The sequence below is a fragment of the Corythoichthys intestinalis genome, chromosome 8 (assembly GCF_030265065.1).
Source record: "Corythoichthys intestinalis isolate RoL2023-P3 chromosome 8, ASM3026506v1, whole genome shotgun sequence".
Classification (NCBI taxonomy): Eukaryota; Metazoa; Chordata; class Actinopteri; order Syngnathiformes; family Syngnathidae; genus Corythoichthys; species Corythoichthys intestinalis.
This window is the reverse complement of record NC_080402.1, coordinates 31,597,298-31,623,912: the sequence shown is the minus strand read 5'-3', so window position 1 is coordinate 31,623,912 and position 26,615 is coordinate 31,597,298. Positions and strand designations below refer to the sequence as shown.

General features: G+C 36.5%; 2 protein-coding genes across 6 annotated transcripts in view; one reads left to right on the top strand and one right to left on the bottom strand.

Annotated features, from left to right (window-relative positions):
• The window catches only part of pik3r5 (phosphoinositide-3-kinase, regulatory subunit 5), a 133,523-nt gene extending 122,371 nt beyond the window's left edge, over positions 1–11,152 (bottom strand). For 2 of the 4 annotated variants that reach the window (XM_057843582.1, XM_057843586.1), the window contains exons 1-4: positions 11,109–11,152; positions 10,967–11,033; positions 10,411–10,585; positions 6,128–6,198 (exon numbers count right to left, since the gene is read on the bottom strand). The gene's annotated coding sequence lies outside the window, so the exon portion shown is untranslated. Of the gene's footprint in view, positions 1–6,127; positions 6,199–10,410; positions 10,586–10,966; positions 11,034–11,108 lie in introns of those variants that run through there. The other 2 variants (XM_057843584.1, XM_057843585.1) reach the window with 2 other exon arrangements.
• Positions 1–26,615, top strand: part of ntn1a (netrin 1a) — a 113,913-nt gene that overhangs the window by 67,059 nt on the left and 20,239 nt on the right. Inside the window, exons 3-4 of one of the 2 annotated variants that reach the window (XM_057843591.1) lie at positions 6,162–6,311; positions 9,638–9,691. In XM_057843591.1, coding sequence (XP_057699574.1) covers positions 6,162–6,311; positions 9,638–9,691 — 204 coding nt within the window. The remainder of the gene's footprint in view (positions 1–6,161; positions 6,312–9,637; positions 9,692–26,615) is intronic. The other variant, XM_057843592.1, reaches the window with a different exon arrangement.

The window sequence follows — 26,615 nt, the reverse complement described above, 5'->3', positions numbered from 1 at the left end:
TGACCCAGCCGTCCAAAAACTGCCAGCTTTTTATCACTTTATGCCGTATTTTTGGTTGGTGCACTTCATCCTTTATTGTGTACATATGTTTGCTGTGAGTCTGTGATGTATTTACATTTCACACTTCAAGTATATGAGGAATAAAGCACAGGTTTGGTGTCAAAAGAGTTCTTTTGATGTTTAATTTTCAACAACAGACAGGTCACACTCGATACAACATCACTGATTGAGAGTGCCTCGGTAATTTTATGATAACGTGTTTACCATCAAGGCTTCCAACACAGTTGTGAAGTTCCATAGCCACCAGAAATCTGCTATGGCTTCCCACTGGCTGGTTGTAGGATACGGCAAGAAAAATCGGGCTGGCGGGCTGTCCACAATGCTTTGCAGACCTCAGACAAAACGCTGGACACAGTGCTCGACGCGACAACGCCAGTTTGAAGCTAGCTGCCACAGCTTGCTGGTTTCCACCCGAGAATAGATGTCTCTGTGTGGCATCAAAAGTCGGACAAACCGCCTCTGAAACATTCTTCTGCGTCGCCTGCGCCTAAACATTTTTATGATCAACATCTGTTGATTCTGTTCAATGTTGATGAACTGAAGATCCACATTCAAGTGTTCCATCTTGCATTGTTTATTTTTTTTTCCTCCGTTAAACTAGAGGAAGTCGACAAGCCTCCCCCAAAACCGTACAAGCACAACGCCACACCCCTCTAGTGGCTTGGCAGGGAATTACAGAGTAACACATTCCCTTACCGCAGAACTATTGAATGCTCATTGATGCCGTCGTCGTTTCGCCGTCACCGCGACGCAGGAGCATAACTCGGGTTTAAGAGTGAGAAAAAAATCTGCATTGGCTAAAGTTAGCATTTAATGAGCACACGGTGGGGCTTGACTTTGTAACAAGATTCCATTAGCAAGCTGACTACACTGTTGAACAAATCCACCCATCCATCCATTTCGGCTTTTTCCCACAAGGATTGCCACATGACAGAGTGGACACTTACCTTACGATTGCCACATTTAACTGCAAACATAAAACGAAAAAAATAAAACGTAAATGTGTATTTTCTCAGTTAGCCACTATTTCTGCTTCCAGTGAGGAAAGACAAAATATTGACAGAAATGTCATTGAAAACATTAGAGGGTTTCTGAAACGTGAAGTGGCAAGTCGGACAGCAACTTCACAGACACATGCAAATTTTAATAGACTACAAATGAACAAAATTACTCGTTTATATGAAATAACTTTGGACAGTTTTCCTGTTGTGTGTTTAAATGTTTGGCTATGTATAATTTAACCTCAGATTTCGATTTTTCTCCTACAATGGTGAAATGATGACTGTGTGCGGAGGCGGTGTTTGAGGACAGGCAAGCCAGGCAGTCGCTTGGGGCCCTGGCCAATAAAGGGGCCCCAGAGAGATGCCAAAATGCATTCCACAGAAACAATAAGAATTGCTTATTTGAAATGACACCGCTGTAACAAACTTCTTTTGTGGGACTCCACCCCATCCCCCGTAGCAACCTGCACTTGGCACTGGCATTGGACCCGCATATTTCGTAAAATGCCAAACTTAAATATGTAATTTTAAATGTGTGGGTGTATTTTATTTAACATTATGTATTTATACATTTAAATGTGTTTCTATTAAAATGTTTTTTCTATATTAATGGCCAACTTTTTCTTTTGATGGGGCCTTATAAATTGTTTACTTGTAGTACTTGTTTAGTATGTGAGAAAAACACATTTTTGCTGTGTGTACGGGTGAAGGTGGGGGCCCCACGAATTCCCCAAGAGACCCTAACAACGCCACTGACTTTGATTCTGATGAGTGTACTAAAAGCACAGTTTGACCAAGGCAATATTTAACATTATAACGATATAAGTTGAGTAAATTCCCAACTTTCAATAGTTTGAAACTTTCTGGGATACACTTCCAATGCAAACGTTCTTGAGAGGTTTTCCATGACCTTTGCCGATCAACAAAAAAAAATTCTGACTTCTAACCAGTTTAAGAGTAACATTTTCCAATACAAATAATACAGTTGCGATTTGTGTTTGAAACCGGTTGCACATTTTCAGAAAAGTGGCAAACCTTTCATGGGAATGGAAGGGAATTTAAAATCCAGAATTCTTTCGGAAATTTCTCACAATCACGATCAATGATGGTTAAGTTTAGGTTTGATCACTTTCTTGTGTCTTGTAGGCGATCAAGACAGTCCACTGCCTTGGCCTCATATCTGTCTAATCCATCTGGAGTGGCCATGAAGCAGAGCGCACAGCCACTTAAGCACTAAGTGGACACGCACTTAAAGCAGAAAGGCTCGCTCAACGTGAAGTATGTCGCTCGTTTGTCCAAAAGGGGCCTGCCAGAGAGTCGTTCAATTTGTCATGCAACCACACAGCGCATCCATCAGGGGAAGTAGACCTCGGCCTCAACCGAGCCAAGGTGCTCTGGGCTGGAATTATAACAAAACATACACTCCTTAGAGGAATGCACATTTATCTGGATTTACATCCATGAAGATAAATTATAGTATGCCGGCCTATGTGTTACTAACAAAACTGTGTACGTGTGCTTTTCCCTAATCTCTCTGAGATAGACACAACCCAGCAAAGATAATAGTGACAGATTGGCCTGATAAAGCCGCTAATAGGAACCAAGCAGACCTAAGAAGTTGATAAGAGGCGTGAACAGCACAAGTAGCCACATGGGGGTTGTGATAAGATCGGTAACAGGAGCTTAATCACAGGAAACAGGCCCTAGAGATAAAAATGAGGCATCGTGATTATTGTTGAGTATTCCCACAACCAAGGCCGGCCCAGCCTATACGCAGACTATGCAGCAGCTTAGGGCCCTTGAACACTAGGGGGCTCCCAATCTGGCAACCTCATTTTATACGTTGTTAATAAAGCATCGTGAAAAATGTGGTGCGCATTGCTGTTTATCTATGCTAACATCCATTTTCTTGTCATTACAATCTGGCAACCTGGGGAGTGACGTTGAACCTGCTTTGCGATGATTGGTGCTCAAACTTGCTTGGAAAATAGATGCACGAATATGTTGAAGAGAATTCATCCTTCTGGAGCAGAGAAACGAAAACTACAAAAAATATGGATGTATGGGTTGGGTTTCATATGTGGGTTTCACAGTACACTTTGACGAAATGGTGAGCCAAAAATATGGGCCCCTCGGCATTATTTTGCTTAGGGCCCCCAAATGGCCTGGGCCGGCCCTGCCCACAACGTGTGAATTTTCAATGCATATCTTTTTTTCCACTTGTCGATTCACAGGGTATATCTCAGGGTAAATAATGCACACAGGGGAAATTCTGGCATGCTAAGTCGGCAAGCAAGTGTAAATCTATTAATGACAGGTTGATCTATGTGTTAGTGAGGAGTGTTTGCATGGATTTTACAAGTGAAATGTAACATCTGAAAGATAGCAGCTTTGTTTGTGAATTACATTGGCCACTTGGAATCACAGCAACAAGTTACAGACAACCACGACTCGACACTGGCATTCATAAATTAAGTAGTTAGACCTGATGCACAACAAAAAATGATTACATTCCACAAGCACATGTGCTTCCAAAGCCCTCCCCCAATCAGTCTGTCAGACTGCCAGTCAGTGTGAGGAAGTGTGAGTGACATTCAAAAGCCTACTTTAATCACAAACAAGTAATTAGGTTTGTCCTTGGTTACTGGATCCTTTGAAAAGAAGGCCGCACACATTCAAACAAATTTTTTTGCAAATTTACAGAATATGCTGTAAATTTTAAGAAGGGTGGGAAACGGTGGGAAACTTTTTTTCTTAGTACTTTTTAGAAAAATGAGTCTCCTCATGTAAAATTACAAATTTCAAAAAAGAAAAACAGACTATTTTTCCGGGTTATATAAATGGCGGAAAACACTCAGGTGACTTGAAGTTCCGCTTTGAAACCCCCAATTTGGCCGAATTTCAAAATTGTCCAATATGCATGTGTGATACATCATTGGGAAGCTTGAAATCTCAGTTTTCTAGGGAAAGACAAATTTTGAACCGGAGGGCATTTAAAAAATAATAATAATAATAATAATTTAACCCCGAAACCTTAACTCGAGGTGAGATCATGAGAGAGCATAATTAAAGACACCATGATTTTAACGAGATACTATCGCGTACTTAACTTGTTTCGATCTAAAAACTTCGTGTAGTATGTCTCATTGAGTGTCAAAACACAGCCGTGAATGGCTACAGCTGGACCTTTTGGGGAATTTATGGGTGAAACACGGTAATATAACAAGGGTCGCAATGCAGAATTCGCAGACATCAAGGAGTGGTTGAGATGTTCCTTTTCAAATATTTACCTTTTTAAACTTTCTTTTTTTTCGTTTTCTTTGTTTGGATTGATTATTTACAGCAGGGGTCCCCAAACTACGGCCCGCGGGCCGGATACGGTCCGCCTCCACATTTGGTCCGGCCCCCTGAACAATATCAGAGAGCATTTTTTTTTTTTTTTCAATAGTGTTATTTCCTGGCTTTTTTCTGTGAATAACCCAGAGAGGGTTATTATCTATTTAATTAATAGTGTTATTATTATTTTATTATTATATTATATTATATTATAATTTCATTTACTTTTGTTAGGGTTTTTGATTGTGGCTTTCTGAAAAACAATAAATTTTTACATTTAGGCACTCCTGCAATCGTCACACTTTTTCTATTACAAACTGACCCCGGCCCCTCATCAGAGAATGGGAAAAGTTCCAGTTCCAAAATCGTTCAAAAATCCTCTCAGGCTAAACAAACTACTATTTCAGTATCAAGGTAACCGTTAAAAACAGTAAATAAAATACTCAAGTCCCCATTCTGTATCGGCAGCTTTAAACTACATTCAATTAATTTAATGTTGTGAATCAACTGTTAAAGTTGTTAAAATTGCTCCCGTTATTCCATAATTTCCCTTTTGTCTACTTTCGACATGAAAGTTTTAAAACTGTTTCATCATTTAAAGATAGATTCAAGTCAAGATTTTGCCGATTTGTTAGTTTTTTTTTCTTTTCTTTTTTTGGATAAAAAGTAATTCGGTTCGCTTACAACAGAGCCTTCGAGAGAAGTCTACTGCTTTGAGATGGCGCCTGTTTACTAGCGCGGGAAAGCCGTCGTCTGTCATTTCACATCTAGTTCTAGATATATGTGCTATCTACCATAGCCGTATGGTGCCGTATGTTTGTAGTGGCTGACGGCCACAGTCAGGTATTAGTTTGTTTGTTTTTTTAGCAGCGGCATGAGTTGAACATGATATTTACTCTCGGTCTGTGCCTCATTGCGTCCTGAAGACTGCGCTGACTGTGTTTTATTTCCGCTTTACCTGGTATAATTCAATAATCGGAATTTGGATGTTTGTGAATCCGTTCTCGAATCTTCCACAGCCGAATCGCGAATAATCTAAAAATCTGAAATTTCGCACGCCTCTAATTACAACGCTTTTCATTGAGAAAAAAACTGATTTTATCCTTCCACATTATTACTTTGTATTGAAAAATGTTTTTCTAAAGTTGCCATTTATAAAGAATATGACAAAAAGGTTTATAATAGTAAGGTGTTTTTTTTAATAGAAAAATATATATGATTGTGCATTCAAGAATTCACCAAATTAAAAAAAAAAATTGAATTATTTAGATTGCCAGAAACAATTGTGTGATTTAGATACATTCCCATCGCTAATTTTTTTTTAAAAAAAATATTCAGAATAATGCACCTTAATTATGTATGGTTGTATAATTTTTGTATCCACTATACTTTTGAAAACAACATTTTCTCCAACCAACAGTTGTTTAATGAAAGATGACTGATAATATCAATATCTCTTACAATTGTAAAGCTATCTTATATCGATCAGGTTACTTGTTATAGCTTTGGTGAAAATTGTTTCTTTTTTTTTTTTTTTTTTTTACAAAAACCTCGGAAAGTAATTGCTGTTATTTGCCAAATGACTGCAGTTTTGGTTTCCAATAATTGAGTGCACCTTTCTTCTACGTACACATCTCTACCTGTCTCTCTCTTTCCACACTGCCATCACCCCAGTGCACTTTCTTATTATATTATCTCTCACATGTTTGCTTGTGTGCGCGACCACTCACTATGCCTCTCCTTTTCTTCCTGTGTCCCTCACAGCATGCGATTGCCATCCCGTGGGTGCTGCCGGCAAAACCTGTAACCAAACCACAGGACAATGTCCCTGTAAAGATGGCGTGACCGGTATCACGTGCAACCGCTGCGCTAAAGGCTTCCAGCAGAGTCGCTCGCCCATTGCCCCCTGCATAAGTATGTGGAACCAGACTTTATTACCTAATCTATGTCTGTTCAACATGGCCTTCCTTTGATAAGGAGCAGCACAGAATAAAAAAACCAACAAATTAGAATGGGAGGTTTACTCCTAAAATCTTATACAAACCCTCAGTGCACACATTCCAAATCTTTCTATCACCTTTGGATATAAATTTACAATGGAGTAATGGAGTCAATTTTTTTTCCGATTACAATTTAAAAAATAAGTTGTACAGTTATAGAAACAAAGTCAGCCTATTAGGGAAAAAAACTAGGGCTGTCAAACGATTAAAATTTTTAATCGAGTTAATTACAGCTTGAAAATTGAATAATCATAATTAATCGCAATTCAAACCCTCTATAAAATATGCCGTATTTTTCTGTAAATTATTGTTGGACTGGAAAGATAAGACACAAGATAGATATATACATTCAACACACGATACATAAGTACTGTATTTGTTTATCATAACAATAAATGAACAAGATGGCATTAACATTATTAACATTCTCTTAAAGCGATCCATGGATAGAAAGACTTGTAAATGGTAAATGGTGTTATACTTATATAGCGCTTTTCAGTTCTTAAAAGATAAATGTTAGTACAAGTTATAGAAATTTTATATTAAAACCCCTCTTGATGTTTTCGTTTTAATAAAATTTGTAAAAATTTCAATCAAAAAATAAACTAGTAGTGGATAATGAGAACATACATAACGCCAGCAGAACTTAACATATATAATAAAAATATTCCTGATACCTGCTTTAAATGTACAGGAGAAAAAGGTACCCTGTATCACTGTGTATGGCAATGTGGAAAAGTTCAGAAATTTTGGGATGAAGTAAGAAGTACGTTGGAGGGAATGATTTTAAAAGACATTCCATTTGGACCAAAGTTTTTTCTGTTGGGACTGTTTCCAGAAGAACACAATTACAACAAACATGAACGGACACTTATCAATTTTGGTTTAATAATGGCAAAGAAATGCATTGCATTAGTATGGAAATCGGATCGTGGACCTTCTGCCAAACAATGGATCAATCAGATGTTGTCAGTTATACCTCTAGAACGCATGACATACATATTGAAGGGAAAACAACAGCTTTTTGAGGACTTGTGGACACCTTTTATGAATTCTGTCAAAAAGATGAAATTGTCTTGAGGCTTACAATATCATATTAGGGACTGTGATTTTGTGTTTATGGAGGATAAATGGGGTGAAGCTGGAGCTTAATTATAGGAGAGGAACAACTTTTTTTTTTTGTTTGTGTTTTTTTTTTTGGGGTATGTTCTCGGTGTGGTCTTTATGGTATTGTTTTGATGGTGTGAATTATTAGTTTGAAAATCAATAAAAATATTGTGGGAAAAAAAAAAAATAAACAAACTAGTAGCCCGCCATTGTGGATGTCAATAATTACACAATGCTCATGGGTGCTGAAGCCCATAAAATCAGTCGCACCCAAGCATAAGCAGAGGGCGACAAAACTCCAAAAAACACAAGTAACAAGTGGACATTGCACTGTGCTGTCATTTTAATCTGTTTGAGCGGGGCATGTGCGTTAATTGCGTCAAATATTTTAACGTGATTAATTTTAAAAATCAATTACCGCCCGTTAACGCGATAATTTTGACAGCCCTAAAAAAAACATTAGAATACTAAAGCAATGTGTTATGAGGTGGGCCATAAAATACCCCCCCACACACACACACAGACACGCACAACACTCGGTATTCACGAGAATAAGATGGGGAAAACAAATTCTTTGGTGAAAGTTTATTCTCATGAAATTTCTCAATGTGACTTTTTTCTTTTTGCTCTGTTTATTTGTGAAAAATACAACTCTACGTTTGTAATATTATAATTTTCCATTGAGAGCATAGTTCTCATTTCATTAGAAATATTTTTGCATTATTGTTATATAGTGTTTTGAAAAATTTGCTGGTGCAGCTATGCCTGTTGTGGAGTCACCGTATAAATAAACTTCTATTGACTAATTAAAAAAAAAAGGCTTTTATGAGAAAAGAAGCAAAATTCTTCATTATACAAGACAATGAGACTCAAGTGTTATTAATAGTTCATTACATATTTTACGTTTCTTGCAATTATATGCGCTCAAAATAGTAGAAAATCAACATAAAACTATTGATTAAAAACAGAGCACACCTGAACATACAGTAAAGTCATTCACATAACTTTAGTATAGTAAGATGAGAAAACCTCAATATGTCGAAAATACTACAAGATGAATCACCACATTCACGTTTGATAAAAATCTAGTACTTGCTGCCAACGTTGTGATTACCTATGCACAGCTGCTTTGCTACTCTTTTTTTTTGTGTGTGTCTTTGATGGCTGCGGTTTCACAGATTGGTCCTTTTATTCCTATGACTATCCTCTTCAGCATCGTGCTCCTTTGCAGATAAGAGGGCTTTGTTTCACGCATAGTTCATCTTACTGTCAACTTGTAAGTGCAAAAGCCAATGGAGGGAATTCAGTGGAAGATCGGCAAAGGAAGCAGCAGCGAAGCAAGGGGATACAATAAATACAGGGGCCTATCCCAGCAGGGCACAATTATTATAGACATCATTCCCACTCGGTCCATACTTATAAACAATTTAGAGTTCAGTTAACCCAAGAAATGTGGTTTTTGAATGTGGGGATTAAAAGTATTGAATAATTGAAGATGGCATTGACGAATTTTCTACGGCAAATAAATGGAATTTTATCAGGGAACAAGTCAGTGGCCTGATTTCAATTCAATAGAGCATGCATTTAATATCCTGAAAATAAAAGTAAAGGCAGTAAACAAGCAGCAATTGAATTTGGTTATAAGTGTAAATGTTTAGAAGGATTATCAAGGAAAAAATTGCATCTTAATTACGAGACGTCCTAAAAATGATGCCATCCCCATTTCGGAGAAGGATAATACAGAGCTACAGTACTTGTAGACTGCCTATCAACAAGATTGTAATAGTTTTTATGAAAAATTCATAAAAACATAAAGGTTTAATTGCAGATTGCTTTTTAATTAAAAAAAAAAAAGTGTTTATTATTTTTAATTAGTCTCTATATTTCAGAATATATAGTAACTTAAACACTAAATAAAAATGTTTAGGATTGGCAAAGCTTAACTTGGGGGGGGGGGAATCACCAAAATGTTATCATAAAAGTCCTTCTGAGTCTATGAAATTTGAGTTTCTCTCTATAAACTGTTATTCCGAAAAGAAAAATGTTGATTTTCTTGATCAAGTCTTTTGCAAAATATTTCATACTTCTTATTCACTCTGACTTTGTGTGTTTGTGTGTGTTCCTGTGGAGCAGAGATCCCACTGACACCGCCTACGACACCAGCCAGCATTACAGAAGAGCCCTCAGGTAGGCAAACATCTCCTCTAAACTATTGACTGGAACACGCCCCCATGCTAGAAAATATCGTTGTTTTGTGTTATGCAAGAGTTCCAATGCTCAAGACTTAGTAGTGGTGTAACTTCTAGTGTGCGTTGAAATTATTGTCAACATCAGCATTTGGCTGAAGTCTTAATGATTCCTGATATAAGTATTACACAAGCTGTTTGATGTGCACATCTTATTTTTAACTTTTAAAAAGTATTCGATAATTGCGTCCTTGGACGTATTTGTATGTTCTGTATGACCAGCGTATTGACAATAACAAATATCCAAATCTCAGTGTCCAATGAAGAGAATGTATATTTTTTTTGTTTACGTTTTGCATTTGTAACCCTTCTACCCGTGTGACTGGGTTGTAAATTGTATAATTTTAGGGTTCGACTAATCTAGGTTCCGTAGGAGATTGGCAGCAGCACTCAACAACATAAGACACACTGACAAAAGAACATGTAACGGAACACAACTGTATTTTTTGAATTTGAACACTTTATAAACAATAAATGCAATGAAAACTTTTTAAATTAAATAGCGACACCTAGAGTCAGTGAGGAAATTTTTTTTTTTAATTGCGATCGTTTGTTTTCCCCTTAGTCTGGTGTCAGGCCTGACCCAAAAAAAAAATGAAAAATCTGAGATCTCAAGAATAAAAAAAATCCAATGACTGCTGATGAATCCTTTTGTCCTACCGCCCTCAACGAACGTAGGTGGTCAAGGAACGTCAGTGTTCTCCTCTGTAAATTTTTCCCCTACGCCTCTGGTGGCACTCGTTGTTGGGGTTCAGTCCAGGTCGCACCAAGTAGTCTCTTCTCCACGAGTGAATCAAAAAAAATAAAATAAAATAAAATAAAATAAAAAAACAGCCTGCACGAAATGTGCAGGTTCATTACTCAAGGTGCAAACAATGCAACACACATACCAGTAATGAATTAGCTAAAATTAAAATATACATATATATATAAGACTCTAATATACATAGTTAACACCATTATTCCCCCCCACAAGCACAGCTCATGTGCTAATGCTAGAAAAAAAACGCATTGAAAAGTTCGCTAAAAACATTTTTCTTTTTTTTCACAACTCAACATAAATGACATAACAGAACTCTAATCACAAATCTTTTGTCCATATCAGTCCATAACAATTGTCCTGGCTGGTTTTATTTTATCATTTTTCGTGTGGATATATCCAAACTGTTTAGCACACATCGACAGCTAACCCATTAGCGTATATGGGAACACTCACCAGGATAGTTTTGCTCGTCTAACTTTTCTCTCGTTGGCTCAATATGTACCGCAGTCGTCGCCAACACCTTTGAGCCCAAAATAAAATGTGAATATACAAACTTAAATTATCAGGGAACACTATTTTGTCTCATACTACTTACGTGGAAACTTCGAGAAGCTTTCCTAACGACTAACGTTCCCGCTCTCTCTCTCGCAAAATGAGTGGGCGAGCAAGAGATGGCGTACATTTGCATTCAGGTGCATTGGAAATAATTCGATTTTATAAAACATGAATTTCCTTGTTATTTAACACTGGGTTACACATTGAAACAAAAAGTAGTACCATACATGTTTTTCGGCTTACATGTTGATTAAATGTATTCTTTTTTTACACACTATATATGATTTTTTTTTTTTTTTTTTTCTTTCCGTATTCCTTTTTTAAAGATTTTGGAGACAATAGTTGTCAATTGATAGTGTTGGCATTAGTATGCCATTAACTAGACTTGATTAATTTTCCAAATAAGATTTTTGTCATAATTTATTAACATTATACGGTACTATATTTGGTTTGGAAAGGCTGGATAGCACATTATGCATTTTATTAAATAGAATGATAGCATATTTTAGTTGATTGTATTGCAATTTGGCATGAGCTAATTTTAAACATTTTCTTTTCTTTGGGCTCATACAAATTATGCAGTCCTTATTTAAATATTTTTTTTAAAGTCATTTTTAAAGGTTTTTTTTTTTCCCCAGAGCTGTTCATTTTTTTTTTTTTTTTAAATATACTGTATATTTATATAAAATTAGCATATTGCGGTAGAATTTGTCAAACCTAAATATACGTTTTACTGGATATATGCTTTTTTTTTTTTAATTATAAGTTTTATCCAGTAATTCTTTGACAATTTTTTAAAACTATTTGGGGCAACATTTTTTTATTTTAAACATAACTACACAAACATATAGCCTACTGTTTTGGCATTAGCCAACTTTAGGCACATTTTTCACTGAAGACATTTTTTAAAATCATGTATATTCAGTTAATAATTTAATTATATTAAAAAATAGGTATTATATATTTTAAATTTAGGAGGGAAAAATTAAATAATGGTCTTTTTTTTAGCGTGAACCAACTTGGATCATACATTTTTGTAAAAACGTGAAATCTCTTGAAGTTATATATATTTGATGAGAATTCCCTTATATATTTTTTTTATTTGTATTTTTATACTTTAAAACATACTTTTCATTTACTGAAATGGAAATGCAATCTGTAACCATTAAACTTTACGTGTTTTTCATTTCACATTATTTAAAAAAAAAAAAAAAAATCATAACAATTTCCTTAAACATTTTTTTTGAGCTGTTGGACTTTATGATTTTAAAATTTTAACAGTACTTATCGCATAATGTCTTAGCCCTTATTAGCTAGGAAATATGATTTTTTTTTTAAGTATAACATGCTTGGAAGGCTATTTAACTAAAATGTAATTTTCAACTGAAGAATTTGGACTGCATTTTAAAATCATTTTCGCACTAAAATTATAACCTTTAGTGTAGTTTCATGAAAATGATTCATGCGGAGCACAAATCAAGGGTGGACAAATAGAAATGATGCTGATGGGAGCAAATCCACATGGCATGCATGCAATTGCAAGAGCCAGAAGTGTGTTGTTGGCCCCGAAACATTCTCAAGGACAGCTTTGATTGACAGCACAGTCAGTGCCTAACACCCCCCACACTTCTGTTGCAACCCCCCTACTGCTTTTCTCTCCCGCTTTCTTTTTTCCATCTTCCATCTCTGTCTGTTTCACGCTTTGTCTTTGACGTGGCATGCGTGCGCGTGCGTGCATGTGTGAGTGTTGTGCCAAGTAGGAATTTCTTGGGGGGCCCCTTTTTCATGACGCCATGCACCTTTCGAATTGTTGGAAGGAATTCTTAGTACCTCTCATGTGGTGTGAAGGTATGCGGTTGCTATCTCCAAAATTGTGTGGAAAAAAAACCTTACAACATACACTATACATAAGGAAAGATGAATAGTATTGCTCTTAAAAGTACCAGGGTGTTGAATATCATTTTTTGGGGGAAAATCACAGCGTCATGGGAAACAAACCTACACTGCCCATGACGTCAAGCTACAACATCAGTGCCTGAAATTACTGATCTGATGGATTTCTTTTTTTTTTGTATTATAAGAACGTGATATTTCAAAAGGGCGCTCGCATATCATATCCACTCTATGTTGCCTTTAGCAGATTCCGCTCCCACTAAAGTGTGTCATCTTGTGCTCTGGATCTGTCATTGAAAAGTGTGTCATGTGTTGCCCACAAGAAATTTTTTATGTCGTTGGAGCACGTTGTTAGAGATCATCTAATGATGCTCGTGGAATTGTGGGGCTTTCCTCCTCAATTTTTCTGTTTGAATGTGAGCAGATGGCAAAGCTGATGTTTTATAAAATGCCAGGGCTGCGGGTCCAAACTTAGGTATTTGCGAAAGTTATTTGAGAAAGTTTGCTATATTTGTGCTATTTTTTAGTAGCTCTGATGTTATTCAAAACTGTAGATTGCACAAAAACGTTTGAACACTGAACACACAATCAGGCTGGCGGAATTTGTTTCCAAGCATTAATTATATAATTTTTCTTTTTCTTAAATGTTTTTATTACATTCATAGAGGACAGGGGTCTCAAAGTTTCACCCAGGTGCTAATTGTGGCCAGCAGGACAATATTTTGCGACCCCCATTTCACGTCCTGTTGTAGCATAAGTGTTGCCTGCACATATTTTGTGAGTAGCAATATATATACATATATACAGTGCTGCTCAAAAGTTTGTGAACCCCCTCAACATTTTGGAATTTTCTATTATTTCAACCTGATTTCCTAATCAATCAATTCAGTAGTTTTTTTTTGTTTTTTTAACAGTTGTGTTGTCGAGACTAAATTAAAAAGAGTTTTCATCAACTGATGTAGGTGCAAAATTGAACTGTTTGGTCACAACCAAAACCGCCATGTCTGGCGAAAAGTCAACACTGCATACCACCAAAAGAACCTTCTCCCAACAGTGAAGCATGGAGGTGGGAATGTCAAGATCTGGGCTTGCTTTTCATCCTCAGGACCTGGACAACTCCACATAGTCCAGGGAATCATGAATTCTGAGGAATATTGTCAAATCCTAGAACATAACCTGACGCCATCTGTTTTGAAGTTAAAGCTTGGCAGAAGGTGGATCATGCAACATGATAATGATCCAAAGCATTCCAGCAATACAACCAAGGAATGGCTGAAAAAGAAGAAGATTCGTGTTCTGGACTGGCCCAGTCAAAGTCCTGACCTAAATCCCATTGAAATGCTGTGGCGGGACCTGAAGCGAGCAGTTCATGCCAGACGCCCATCAAACCTCTCTCAACTGACTGCGTTCTGCAAGGAAGAATGGGCAAAAATCCCCCAAAGTAGATTTGAGAGGCTGATTAGTCACTACAGAAACCGTTTGGTTGAGGTAATCTCTGCAAAAGGAGGCGCAATATCCTATTAACTGAAGGGGTTCACATACTTTTGCACACATGATATCTGAGTTTTTCTTAAATCAACCACTTTTGTTAAATAAAGAATGACAATATAACTATTTCTTTTGTTTCAGTCCATTATTTGGAATGTCAGTATTGTGGATTTGGGTATAACTTAACATTTAATAAGGTTATTTTAGTTTTTTTTACAAAAAATCTGACCATCGCTGTGGGGTTCACAAACTTTCGAGCAGCACTGTATATATATATATAAATTATTTTCAATAGAATGAATGAATTAATTAATTGAAGGATCCATTTTTTGGAGGGGGGTGCAATTATTTAAATAGTAATAAATGGGGGGGGCACAAATTAAAAGAAACCATGAGTAATAAAAAAAAAAAAATCTTAATAAAATACTATTCTAAAAAAAAATCAAACAACTTAAAAGTAAAATTCAACAAATTGTTGGAAATTGAAAAAAAGAAGAAAACATTTGTTCAAATATAAACATGTTAACATATGTTAAAAAAAATAAACAAAAATGTTTATGGACAGTGGTCCCAAACTTGCAGCCCAAGTGCTAATTGTGGCCAGCAGGACAATATTTTGCAGCGCCCATTTCACATCTAGTTGTACCATAATATATATAAAAATTATTTTGAATAGAATGAATGAATGAATTGAAGGATCCATTTTTGGAGGGTGGGTGCAATTATCTAAATAATAATAAATAGTGGGGGGGGGGGGGGGGGGCACAAATTAAAGGAAACCATGAGTAATTAAAAAAAAAAAAAAAATCTTAATAAAATGCAGTTTTAATTGAAAAAAAAAAAAAATTAAACAACTTTACAACAACACTAACAACACTAAAACAACTCAACAACTTTACCAAAAATAGTCACTTGCCCTAAACTTTTTTTGTATGACGTATCCATCAACCTTGTGTGATTTTGTTTATTCAAAACAACTAGAGCAAAGATATTAGAGGTAAGAGATTCAGAGGCTCACCTGCATATTAAAAAAATATCTGTATATTAGGGGTGTGGTGGTACATGCAAGTCACGGTTCAGTATATACTTCAGTACAGGGGTCATGGTTCAGTGTTCAGTACAAAAGGAAAAACAAAAAGGCTTTTTTTCCCCTCACAGTGTTTGAAAGTTTGTATACCATTACACCGTTATATCGGTAAAATTTTAAAAATAAAATAAAAAATAAAAGTGAGATCTGTTTTGGTTTTTTTTCTAAATGAAGAACAGTTCAATTCAATCAGTTAATAATAATATAATATTATTCCAAGTAACTAATTACTCTTACATTGAGGTAACTCTGTTAACTGAGAGATATAATTTTTAACTGTAACAAATTACTTTTTTAAAGTAAGATTAACAACACTGACAAGCGCTTATTTCAAAATGGCTGTAATATGTTATCAAAATAAAGATAAATGTTATTCTTTCTCCATGTACTGTATTTAAAATAGTCTAATAATTTAAAGTAACAATTCAAATAATCAAAATAAATGTTGACCCATGGTTGTTTAGCAACCAGCCAGTATGAACCGTGAAGTTAATTTAAAATAGGTGGTAGAATCCACTTTCTTTCACCCTCTCTGTACTTCCTCTTGTGTTATGTGGATATGATCCTAATTCAGTGTAAACGGTGCAAAGCAGAGGAGCTCAAAGCAGAGCAGCCCACTGGGCTCCCTAATCTAATGACACGCGTTGTTTGCCACACTTTGTTTTCCACACCAGTGTGGCTGAGGGGAGAAAGGCCTCCTCCTGGGCTCCCAGTCACACCTTCTCCATTTACCACACCGAGTCAACTTACTATGCATCTCCCTACTTAATATGCACATGAGATACACTTATGTACTCTGCTGTTGTTTGCCAAAACAATGGAGGGCTCTGCACCTCTCTCTAAAGGTACCATTATTTTCAGAACTAGTCCCTATGAAATCCACTAATTGCAGAAATTGGTTAATTTGTACTTGAAAGTTAATGTAAATTGTTTCGTTCAGTGTACTATTCTTGTACTTTGTACTTTAATATCACATCTGCCTCAATCCGCCCATTGTTTTGAACTTCATAAATAATCGAAATAAATCTGCACAATAGAGACAAAGACAATATATGAATGTAGTTGCTGATCCAAACACCCAATGATTTATAAATGAAATTAATGGAAATCCTCAGGAGTGGCCAAACCTATTCATACCACTGAATGTGTTACCATAGAGCAAGGAAGTGAGATATCATGTGTAAAGATGCATGTAGAGACTTGTTTTAAAACCAGGTGTGGATGGATTCTTTGTACTGTGTAAGTTGAAAAATTCCAAGACAATGTCCATACTATCTTCCTAAATATAGAATTAAACTCATTAAACATCCCAGTTGGAGGCGTGATAATGTAAACAGGATTTTTTCCCCCCTGCTGTATTCAAATTTGGCGGACTTGTAAACAATACTCCTCTCTGTGGTGGGTCAAATTTACAAGGAATATCTTTTCTCACAGGGTAATTAAATATATGGAATAATTCCTATGCCTGAGTGATAGGATAATATTTGTCTATTCCTCACATTCATCCTTCATGAAGGGAAGCAGCCTGCTGTCTGAGAGATGAATGAACAAACAAGCACTAAAACTGAACTTGGGAATTTGGCTACTTTTGTCTTTTTTTTGTTTGTTTGTTTGTTTGATTTGAGAGCATTTTTCTTCACAATTCTTCCCTAACTTTATTTTTAACAGTTGAATTGCTGCTTAAAATGGACTATATTACTTTTTTTTTTTTTTTTTTTTTTTTTAATTCTCTTTTTGCTGCTAGGAGGCACACTGTAAAAAATGACTTAAAGAATTTACTCAATAAAATTGCGGTAACAATTTACACTCAGGATGGGATGCAATGCTTGATTGCGTTTTGTGTGATCGCGTTTGTGACGATGAAGTGCATATATTCATCATGATAACAAATTAAAGCCTGTCTTTTGTAACGAATTCTCCCAGTTAAACAAGACTGTAAGATGGATATTAACCCTTTAAGGTCTGGGCCTATTTTGTCTGATTTTGCATGCCTTTGAAGTTGCCTTTATATTTCAAAGAAAGAATTGTTTATGATGGCCTGGTTTGGTCCCTTTTTTTGTGACACCTTGAACTTCATGTCCAAACTGTTGTTTCCTTCACTGACCAATTATAAATCATCATTTTGGGCCCGAAAAGACCAAAAATTCCGAAATCGTTTTGTCAAAATTTTTAATATTGATGTCCAATTGACAACCAAACATGCGTAACGAACCGTTTTGAAACTTTGTAATATTTATTCAACATGTTAGGATGAACATTCAACCAAAAAAATTTAGAATAAATAGTCTTCTATTTGACAATTCAACATAAACAACAGGTATAGCCATAGGCGTTTTTTGCCTTTATACATGCTCTAGTCAAAACAGGTTATATACAGCAGACCAAACAGTGAAGAACAGTGAAAAAATATATACCATCTAACACAAAAAGTGTTTAGAGGCCATCTCTTTATGAGTTTAGGTATTGCGGCCCATCACCTGATGAAAACTATGTACACACAATCAAGCTTCTTGAACACACATTTATATACACAAATTGAGAAGACTGATTGTGGGAAAAAAAAAATATATATATATATATATATATAACATTGGGAAAAAAAGTATTTTCAAAAATATTTACAATAAACAAGTTACATTTTTTTCAGGCATGCCACTCCGAAAAGCAGTTTCGTCCTGGAATTAGACACAGGGCTACATCACACAGCTCACACTTCCATGGGGTGTCGGTCCTCTTTCCACCCTTCCATTTTCATTTCACTTTACTTTCATTGTCACTATAAATGTACATGAAAAAAAGTCAGTATTTATGAAAATAATAAAGTATAAAATAAAAATATATACAGCAATAAATAATAATGGAAATCTATATGTATGACAATAGAAAGAATACCATAGCTGAATATGTGCTACATCCCTAATCTTCATATAGAAAGAAGAACACCACAAATGATAAATTCCTGCCTGGGATACCCACAGTGCACATACGACTTTGATCTGATATGCACATTTTATTATTATATCCACAAACACACACTTATATTGCATTAAAATTAACTTTGTCTTGCAATATCAAAAGAAACTTTCAAAAGAAACTTTTTCAGCATTAAAAAAAAAAAAAAAGAGTGAGTTGGCTTACCTCTGCTCGTCGATGGCGTCACCCACGTGTTCAAATCTGTCACTATCTTCACTCGAGGACTCTTCCGAAGAAGACGATGATGACGAATTTGGACCATCCTCTTCCTCAAGTTGATCAAAAAGCACAATTGCTTGCGCTAAATTTAGTTTTCCGTTCATTGTCAAAGTCACACAAAGTCGCTGCTCGATCCAAACGGCCGTCGCTCGCCACCTCGCTGCTTCAGAACACTCCTCCCTCTCGTTCGGTAGAACCTCGCACGGCAGTTATATTTATAAAAAAAACGCATTTTGTGCTTCCACTGTGACTTCGAAAGGGTTCGTTTGATTTGTGTTTTTTTCATGGAGCTTCCGTTTTGAAAAAGGACAAGAAATTATGCAAATATAGACATAAACAAATGATCCATGCAGCGTTTTAATGTTTTTTTGAGAGGACAAGAAAACTATAAAACTTAAATGACAATATCTCACATTCTAGTTGGTCGATTGACTTCAAATAATAACGAGAGTAAACCGCAACTTCCGCACTTTAAAACGAGACCAACCAACGGCATGTGGGTGTCGTAATTAAAACGTGAGGGCGCTTCAAAGACGACGTGCGCTGAGGATGCGCCGGCGCGTCCTTCGACTCTCAAGGGTTAAATAAACATCTTTTATATTTGCGTGTCTGTTCTAACAGGCGGATAGTGGATTTGACATTTATTTTAATCTCGAGTTGGCAAAAAAAAAAAAAGTTTTCTCAATGTTTAAATAGTCTGCATATTTTTATGATCATTATAAATGCATTTACACAACGAAATAATGCTGGAAAAGTTTGTTAAATATATTTCTCGTATGAGACCAAAGCGCCACATTCGTTTGCATTCAGCGAAGCCGACACAGGTTTCCGTATAGCACCTTCAACCATCAATTTGAATACTTTTCATATCCCACTCCTACCTCAGTTGTTTGTGTTTCAGTTCCCCTGTCTTTAGTTTGTTTTTCACTCCTATAGCTGCTCCATATCGAAAAGGAAATACCAGGATGCTCGTGGAGGACGCCAGGGCGCGAGACATGAAGATTGAAAAGAGAGCCAGTGACGTGACGCAGGCATGCACAGCGCCTTCTCTGTTTTATCCAAATTATTTATTATATTTAACATCATTTTAGTATAAATATTTATATACATTTATTTTTTTAAAAAGTTAGCGAGAGAGAAGTCGGCCCGACCCGACCGTAAATAATCACACATAAGTTGCTCCAGAGTATAAGACACACCCTCTGCCAAATGATGAAAAAAACTGACTTATAGTCCGAAAAATACGGTAATTTGGGTGAGGTTTACTTAACCTTATGATACAGATTATATCACGTAATACCTATTAAAATTGAGTCATGATTGTAGCGTATTTTATTGAATATTTCACTGAAGGTTTTTTTTTTTTTTTAAATAAATATTTAATTAAAATATCAACTTAATTGTTACTATTATAGATAAGAATTGTCTTACCCTGAAGCCCTTAAGTTATTGCACACTAGAGAAACATTTGATTGGCAACTGTTTTATTGACAATTTGCTCAGTACAGTATTAACCAATGAATGAAGAACACAAGTAAGGGTCAACAACTCCAACATTCCACGTCTCCCTCCTCCAACACACCTGAATCAAATAAGCAGGATCATTATCAGGCTATCGGATAGCTTGCTGATGAGTTGCTCCTGCATACATATCGACTAATACAAGTTGTGGTTATTAAAGGGTATGACAACACCTGGGGAAATGCTAATATTCCATCATTTATCCATAAACGCATGCCTTTTGGATTCATATCATGCCACTTCGTGTAATTACACACATCGCAAAACCAAGAAAATGATAGAAATTTGGATCGATTGTCAAGCTAAAAGGACCCGCCCACGAGATCCCAGAAATCTAGCATATTGTGTGCGTGACGTCACTACAAGGAAACAACCGGCTCAGTGCTTAGTACTGAATGGCGGCGTTGATAGCTGACAATTTTGTTTCTAGTTGCAGCCACAAATCCGACGTAACGAATTGGGTAACGAGGAGAGTTAAGAACCTTTCTTTGGTGTTTTGGGTAATCAATTTGAGCCCAAATGAAAGCCAATGCAGCCTAATGAAAGGATCATTGAGAGGAGCAATCACACTGATGAAACACCAGCAACATCGTGTGGGAAACACCGAATGGTTTGTTGTGCATTTCTTTTTGTGAAGCTGATACACCGTGACCGCAAAATAATGTAATGTATAGAATAATTATCATTTATTTTGCTATCATAGGTTTTCGCTCTGTTAACAGACACAAATATGAATGGGATTCGAGGATTTGTTGTATATATTTTACGAGCGATAATTTATACATGTGTCCAGTCCTATATCCAATGCGTGATATGTTTTTATTATAAAAGAGTACTCACTCTGGCCATTTCGAGCTTGGCTGCTCCGCTCCTTTGGTTAGCCTGGGGGGGTCTCATCAGAGCCAGTCGCCCTCTTTCTTGATATCTCGGGACATTTAGGTGGCTGCGCGTGTATGGTAGCTGCTTTCAGCAACAATTTCTTAGCAAAACCTGATTTCATTCGTCCATAGTTCGAATAGCTTTCAGGTGTAAAATGCGCACCACACAAAACCGTGCCGGAGGCTGGGTCTGCAAAATTAGCCCTCTTAGCACGAACGAACTTTACTCATTGTCTGCGTTGTCCAGCTCTTTTTCTCGCGTTCGGGAACTCATGTGTACTACATTGCGACAAATGGCTTGTTAATGTTTTCGCATTGTCAATTTTAAAAGAAACAGTAAGTTCAAACATACCTGCTACTGGACGTTGCCATCCAAGATGGAGTGTATCGTCAAATGAAACAGTCGACTTTTCAGTTTCAAAGAAGATGCATCGGCGCATGCGTAGACTTGAGCACACACCGAATATTTTTGGGTGGATATTATCTTGTTTGTTGAAGTAGAAGTTTTTACTGATCAAAATTAAGTAAAGAGAGTAAATTTTAACCGATTTATTTCAGGTCACTTGCTTACCCTAATAATTTTAGTATAATTTATACAGAAGATGCGTTGGCGCATGCGTAGACTTGAGCACACACCGAATATTTTTGGGTAGATATTATCTTGTTTGTTTAAATTGAAGTTTTTACTGATTAAAATTAAGTAAAGAGAGTTATTTTACCCGATTTATTTCAGGTCACTTGCTTACCTAAATAATTTTAGTATAATTTATACAGTTTATATGGATCATAATTCCTACCCGCAACAAACTTTTTTATAGTGTATAGCATTATCACTAGAGGTGGGAATGTTTGGGCACCTAACGATTACGATTCAGAGGCTCCGATTTGATTATCAATCGATTATTGATTTTACACCGCCCCCCGCGATTTTAATGTGTTGTACATTAGTTCCAAAATCATTCAAAAATCCTCTCAGGCTAAATCAAACTAATATTTCATTATCAAGTTAACAGTTAAAAACAGTAAATAAAATACTCAGGTCCCCATTCTGTATCCGCAGCTTTAAACTACATTCAATAATTTAATGATGTGAATCAACCGTTAAAGTTGTTAAAATTGCTATTGTTATTCCATAATTTCCCTTCTGTCTACTTTTTAAAACTGTTTCTTTATTTAAAGATAGATTCAAGTCAAGATTTTGCCGATTTAGGAGTATTTTAGATAAAACGTTTTTAAGGTTCGCTACAACAGAGCCTTCTAGAGAAGTCTACTGCTTTTAGATGGCGGCTGTTTACAATGCGGCATCTACTAAATGGCAAGTCTGTCATTTAGCATCTACTTCTCTTTATATGTTTTAACGCCGCCGTCGTCTGTCATTTTGCATTTAGTTCTACATATATGTGATATTTATTATAGCCGTATGTGTCCGTATGTTTGTCGCGACTAGCAACTGGGCGTTGTTTGAAGCAGCTGTCGGCCGCAGTCAGTTATTATTGTTTTTTCATCTAGTGGTAGGAGTTGTACATGATATTTACTCTCGGTCCGTTCCTCATTGCGCGCTGACTGTGTTTTAGTTCTGCTTTACCTGGTATAATTCAGTCATCGGAATTTGGATGTTTGTGAATTGTTCTCGAATCTTCCACGGCCGAATCGCAAATAATCTCAGAATCGGAAATTTCGCACGCCTCTAATTATCACCCTTGTCAAAACTCATCAAAAGGTTTTAAAAATGTCACTTTACGTTTCCTTTTTTGAATCGAAACCATAAATCCCTCCCTCACTTCAAATATGGTACATTAATTCTGAACTTTACCGTGATGTTATGGTCAAGGGCAGAGGTCCAGGTATTAGTTAGGTACTTGCCAGCTGAAAACAAAGAGGCGCTGTAACTACATCGCCACATTTTAGTTTAGCACTTCTTCCACTTCCCTTTGTCTGTAACGTGTACACAAAGGCAACATTTGTCCTCCCGGTAGGGGACTGCCGGGACCTAAATGAAGCTCCTCAGAGCCAGCGCGATGTCACAGGGGTACACTAACAGGGACGGAAAGGCTATCAAAGGGAAGTATCATGATGATTTTCAAGGGGGGTCATGAGAAAACAAAGCTTCCTTACCAAACCTCCAGCTTCTAATCTTTTTAATGGTAATCAGGGGTAGCTCATATAGACCCCATTCAATTTGTCACCATTTTATTACAACATCATCGCTAATGATGTAGTCTCATGACAAACTTCACTCCTGCTCTATCTTCTACTATATCAGCCCCTCTGTCTTATTCTTCCCTTTTATGGAGGTAAGGGGGTGCATTTTTTTCTCCTTCTGGTGTTCCCTTGGCAACCTTATTGAAAACGCGCATGAAAAGGGGTGAAGCCACGGAGCAAAGATCTGCTCCCCCAACAATGAAGTTTGTTCATATTCAAGCTTAGGCACTGCATCCAGCACTTGCAGCACTCCTCCGCTAAACCTTCATTTTCCTCAAGCTTCACCCACCGTAAACTAAGATGAAACTATGGATACAGTTTGCAGGTGCTGAGAAAAATAAATTAAGAAAGTAAGTGGATGGCAGATTAGCAAACTGGCATGGGAAATTGGTGGTGCACTTTGGGTTGCTGAAACTAACAAAGTGTAGGGGACGAGATGTATCGGATGAATGAAAAGGGATAGATAGAATGTACACAAAGTTCCTGATATTTTACATTTTGGCAGGCGTCAGTTAAAAATATCATATGGATAGGTTTTGTGGGTTTTTTTTCTCCTTGAACAGTAAACCCAAATCCCAGGAAGCAAATGGTATGGCCTCAGTGTCACCCTACGAGCTAACATACATTTCACTATACAATGTGGGGCCTTGCAATAAAAATCTTATTTTCATCCTGACCAGACTGAAACTTAAAACACTCACACAGTATCACCTCATTGTATCTCAAATATTCTTTCACCGAGGACATTTATCATTTACAGCACCCTGCCCCTCCCCCCACACAATATATATGTATAATGTAATGGGTTTTAAAATAGAACAATAGCACTCTAAATTATTTTACCTTAAAATAAAACATACGTTATGACATTTAAAGTGTGAACACACTTTTACTTGTTTTGATATTTTAAAAAATAATAATCATACACACAATCTTTTTGACATCCCACATTAAAATTTGACTTGCCATTTTTTTCTACATCCAACGACATGCTCGAAATACGACGACATGACAGCGCGGCAGACAGATACACGGTGGATTTTCTTGTGAGAGAAATCAACACAGCTTCCAAGAAATTTAGTGCAGGTGGTGTAACAAGGAAAAAGGTGACACTTACCAGTAAAATGAAGATGGAAATGATAGAATAGAATAGAATAGAATAGAATAGAATAGAATAGAATAGAATAGAATAGAATAGAATAGAATAGAATAGAATAGAATAGAATAGAACTTGTCATTGTCAGCAACGAATGAACATTGTCAACAACGAAATTTGACATGGCACTCCAGTATAAAATATGTTTAATTAAAATAAAATATATAATAGAAAAATATACTCTAGGGCTATAAGTGAGTAATTATAGCTTGCTTGGACTGAATACTGTATGTGCAACAAAGAAATAGTGCAACACAGTCCTGAAGTTAGGAGCGCCATTTGTGCAAAGACGAGAATAAAATATGAATAAAAATCTTCGATAAACAGAAAGTGGTCTGAGTAATGTTCAGGTTCACAGTTTAGTGCAGGTTACAAAATATGAGCGTGGGGTGCGGATCCGTGAACTGGCTCAACAACATGGCTGTAGAATGTCGACGATCTCCACGGTCCTCCTTCGACCTCCATTCGCCAGTCTTTGCAAGTTAAGGTGACAATTATTTTTGTGGTAACATCGCCAAAGAAATCGCCATGTTTTTTTTTTCATTTATTTAAGAATTTGTACAACCTCTCTCTGTCACGTCAACGACGTGGTGCATTCAGGTACAGCACACAAAACTGTTATGAATGGCAAGCCGTTGATGTGGATCCCAAACACAGACCAGGAGACCAAGAATAGTGAATGTTTGTATTTAATAAGTACAAAAAAGGGAGCACGGCAAAAATCGCGAGTATAACAAAGTACAACTCAGAGAGCATGCTAGAAGACGCGAGTATAACAAAGTACAAAAAACTAACTACAAAGTCCAAAAGAGCACAAAAGTAATTAGCATCCTTAGCCCCCTTAGAGAAGGTCTGCTCGCCTTTGTTAGTTTCCCAGTAGTTAGAAGGGGTGTAAATAACTTATTTCACAGTGATACAATATTGATTCTTTAGAAAACTAAACTATATTTTCCGATATTCCAAAGTCTGCCACCATTCAATTCAAGGGCATTTGGTCGATTTGATGCAACATTATGTGCATGCTTACCACAATCAGTTAAATTTCGCTTAAAAGACACAGCCCCTGCAGTTTAATTGTGTACCATGTAAATAGCATAGTTTTAAAAGATATGCAAACCATATTCTTTTCCAATTCTGTGGACATTTGCACTCTATTGTGTGATTATCTTTTTCCTGTATTCAAAAGTTCATCTGCACTTTAAAGACCAAATGTGAAGTAATTTCATAACATGCCAAATAGGGTCACAATTAAAGTAATTAATCATTGTCCAACAAATAAAGCATTAAAGAAATAATTTATATGTTGTATATTTGACAAAAAAAATCACGTTTTCGAAGTTGAACCCTGAAAGGGGACGAACCTGGAAGTGATACGTCACACCGCCATACAAAGCCCTTCAAACAATGATTCAAACAGCGATATAAGCGATAGATCGAGCGCAAGGGAGGAGATCAAAGTTTTTGAAGAGTTGGAGGAAGAAGAGGAAGTTGGAATTTTATGTTGGACCTAACATGTATTAGCCAGATGCTAATCAGGATGCAAACAATGTGCCTAGACTATCTGACATGGAATGGAGACAAGACCCATCGAGATTACAAGATTGGTAAAATATAGGCTGTTATTATTTTCATGATTTGAACATGCAGGCATTTGCACATAATTTTATGTTTTTGTCTATCTGATGACATTGTTAAAAAAAAAAAAAAAATCAGACTTCATGTTCATTTTGGCAGAACCGGCAGCTCTCCTGCATATAAAATAATAATATAAAAACGTTGGGGGGAAAGAAGGAGATGAGTCGTTGATGGCTTTCTCCATTTTATTGTGGCAACAATAAGAAGACAAAATAATAGCGGACTGCGGCCACATTCGACCGCGAAATTTTGCTTCTCGCTCATCTCCCCCTCGCCTCCTACTACTCACAGCTCTCCAGTCCCAGCGTCTCTTAAACGGATCGTGCATAGTGTCTTGTTATGAGCTTTTTGTTGACAAAGGTATCGAACACACGACGTGCTGACAACTTTGTTTCTTTATTAACACATGGAGCTAACAATACGAACACAGCTTGGGGCTCTCGGCAGGCTGTGCGGAGGGATAGATAGAGCCTGTGCCTCTCTATCACACTCCCG